At 59.5% G+C, this 3,084-nt stretch overlaps 1 protein-coding gene across 1 annotated transcript in view; it reads left to right on the forward strand.

The window, feature by feature from the left end:
• RNASEH2A (ribonuclease H2 subunit A) overlaps positions 1 to 1,965 on the forward strand; it is a 3,609-nt gene extending 1,644 nt beyond the window's left edge. Inside the window, exons 4-7 of the mRNA XM_025203835.1 lie at positions 9 to 146; positions 606 to 693; positions 1,242 to 1,365; positions 1,827 to 1,965. Coding sequence (XP_025059620.1) covers positions 9 to 146; positions 606 to 693; positions 1,242 to 1,365; positions 1,827 to 1,965 — 489 coding nt within the window. The remainder of the gene's footprint in view (positions 1 to 8; positions 147 to 605; positions 694 to 1,241; positions 1,366 to 1,826) is intronic.
• Positions 1,966 to 3,084: the final 1,119 nt, after the last annotated feature.

Below are 3,084 nucleotides of genomic sequence, written 5' to 3' on the forward strand. Positions count from 1 at the left end.
CCCGCAAGGTCTTTGTGGACACGGTGGGGCCAGCTGACAAGTACCAGGAGAAGCTGCAGCAGCGGTTCCCTGAGCTGGAGGTGACTGTTCGAGCCAAGGCTGATGCCCTCTTCCCCATTGTCAGCGCTGCCAGCATCTGTGCCAAGGTTAGTTTGGGTTCAGGCTCCACCCCAAGGGGTCTCCAGGGCTCCTCAGCCCCCCTCCTCCCCAGCTTCTTTAGTATTGTCCTGTTACCTGTGTGCCCTGCTCTGGGCAACTGGTCTGGAGCCCCCCAGGTTCCACCCCAGAAGCAGCTGCATCTTAGCACAGGTAACCAGCTGCCCCCATGTGCCCCACCCCAAATGTGGCTGCATCTCAGGGCTGGCCAATGGGTCCCTGTTATACCCAGCCCCGGTGTCCCACCCCAGAACCAATTGCATCCCAGCACCATGCAGTGGGTCCCTGTTATACCCAGCCCTGACATGCCATCCTGGAGCCAGCTGCATCTCAGGACTGGCTGAGGGATCTGTGTTATACCCAGCCCCCAGTGTCCCACCCCAGAGCCAGCTGCATTTGGAGCGGGGTGGGGGTTCTGAGACATACATGTCTGTGTGTCCATCTGGCAGGTAGCAAGAGATCGGGCTGTGAAGAGCTGGAAGTTTGTGGAGGATCTGGATGACACGAGCCTGGACTATGGGTCGGGGTATCCCAATGGTAAGGGGGGCTGGGCTGGCCACGAGGAGGTGCCAGACAGTCCAGTACCCCTTACCAACTGCCCAAGACTGCACTTCTGGGCACAGCCAGCTTGGTACCCCACCCTATCCTGGGCTGGGGGTCTATGCCCCACCCCCATCCTTCATCCTGCCCATTCCCTGCCTTGAGCTGGGGAGAGAACCTAAGGATCCGGGCTCCTAGCTACCCCCACTCTAACCTCACATCCCCTCCCAGAGCTGGAGAGGACCCAGGTGTCCTGGCTCCCAGCACACCCTGCTTTAACCCCTTTGGACTCCCCTCCTCTGCTAGACCTAGCCCCAGTGTCTGGGCTCTTAGCTCCACCACACCTCCTCTAGGGCCCCTCCACACCCCCTCCCCTCCCAGAGCTGGAGAGAATCCAGGCTCCCAGCACCTCCTGCCCCCCCCTGCCTCCCCTCCTAGAGCTGGGGAAGGATCCCAGCTATCCAAGCTCTTATCTTTGTGCTGTGGTGGGAGTCCTGCCCTAGGGCTCTTCCTGTCTCCCCTCACCCCCTACTGTGCCCACCCAGACCCCAAGACAAAGGCATGGCTAATGCAGACCCTGGACCCCATCTTTGGGTACCCACAGTTTGTGCGGATCAGCTGGAGCACGGCCCAGACCCTGCTGGACAGCCATGCTGTGCCTGTGCACTGGTACGTGCCCATGCACTGGCTTGGTCTGGGAGGGCTGAGGGGAGCTGGATGCTTGAGTTCTATGAATGTGTGAGGGGGTGCCTGGATGTGCCTGGGTTTTCAGAGTTGGGGAGGAGGGTGGGGGGCAGGCAAACACCAGGGCTCGGGGGTTGGGTGAGTAAGTAGATGCCCTGGATGACTGGTTTCCAGGGCACAGGGGTGTGAGTTGGTACTCTGGCTGCCTGAGTGTTGTGTGTGTACTCTCGTGTATGTGTATGGGTCTGGGACACCTGGGTTCTGAGGGCAGGGGTTGGGTGCCCTGGATGCCTGGGTTTTGTTTGGGTGGGTGGGTGCCCTGGACACCTGAGTTTCCCTGGAGAGGGTGGGCGGGAGCCAGACACCTGGGTTCCTGGGGACAGCTCTTCCCGTCACCCCTTGAGCTCTCCCCTAACTGCTCCCTCTGTCATTCCCCCCCCTCCCAGGGATTATGATGATGGGGATGCTGCCCCCACACCAGGCACCCCCTCGTTGCTGTCCTACTTTGCCCGCCCAGCACCCACCCCACACCAGCCCCATCGCTACTTCCACGAGCGCTGCCTCAAACCCCTCAGTGGCCTGTAGTGGGGGCTGGGGGTCAAGACACCCCACACACACATAGCCTGTGGGCTTCATTTGAGCTAATAAAGGTCCCACAGAGTTGTGTAGCTGTTGCTTGAGCTTGCAGCTGCTTCTGGGGTGGGACATTGGGGGCTGGGTATAACAGGGACCCTCAACGGTGCTGAGATGCAGGCAGCTCGGGTGGAGCAATACAGGTTGGATATAACAGAGACCCTCAATGGTGTTGAGATCTGGCTGGCTCTGGGGTGGAGCACCAGCTGAGTATAACAGGGACCCTTAATGGTGCTCAGATGCAGCTGGTTCTGGGGTTGAGCAACAGGGGCTGGTTGTAACAGAGACCCTTAGTGGTGTTAGGATGCAGCCAGTTGAGGGGTGGATTCCTAGCTGGGTATAATGGGGATTCTCAACAGTGCTGAAATGCCTCTGGCTCTGGGATGGGACATCAGGGGCTGGGTATAGCAGTGACCCTCAACAGGGCTGAGATGCAGCCAGTTCCAGGGTGAAGCAACAGGGGTTGGGTATAATTGAGAACATCAGTGGTCTTAAGGTGTAGCTGGCTCTGAGGCAGAGCACCAGCTGGGTATAATGTAAAGTAAACCCTCAACAGTGCTCTGATTTGGCTGGCTCTGTGGTGGGGCAACAAGTTAGGTATGAGAGACTCTGGTGTTAGGATGCATCTAGCTCTGGGGTGGAAGATCTGGCTGGGTATAACAGAGCCTCCGCCCCCAGTGCCAGGCTGCAGCCACTTCTGGGGTGGAATATGGGGACTGCCCCACCCGCATCCCAGTGCCGCCTGCTGGCAGAGACAGAGCCATGGTCAGCTTCTGGCTGGTTTATTCCTGCCCCACTTGGGGGTGGGGGAGGAGTCTAGGTGGGTTGACATGCTGGCCACGAAGCTCCTCCACTTCTAGGACTTGGGGGGCAGGTCTTGCCAGGCCTTGTGGCCTAGTGGGTAGATAAGGGGCTGTGGGAGGGGGCTGCAAAGCAGCAGGATGCCTGGGTTCTTCAGCCGGGATGGGGGGGGCAGCACTACTGACTTGCCTACGGTCCCAGATACCTGGGCTCTGTCTACCTCTGCCGAAGGGAGCATGTAGGGTGAGCCCGGATACCTCTGTTCTTTCC

Source organism: Alligator sinensis, unplaced genomic scaffold (genome assembly GCF_000455745.1).
Source record: "Alligator sinensis unplaced genomic scaffold, ASM45574v1 scaffold707_1, whole genome shotgun sequence".
Classification (NCBI taxonomy): domain Eukaryota; kingdom Metazoa; phylum Chordata; order Crocodylia; family Alligatoridae; genus Alligator; species Alligator sinensis.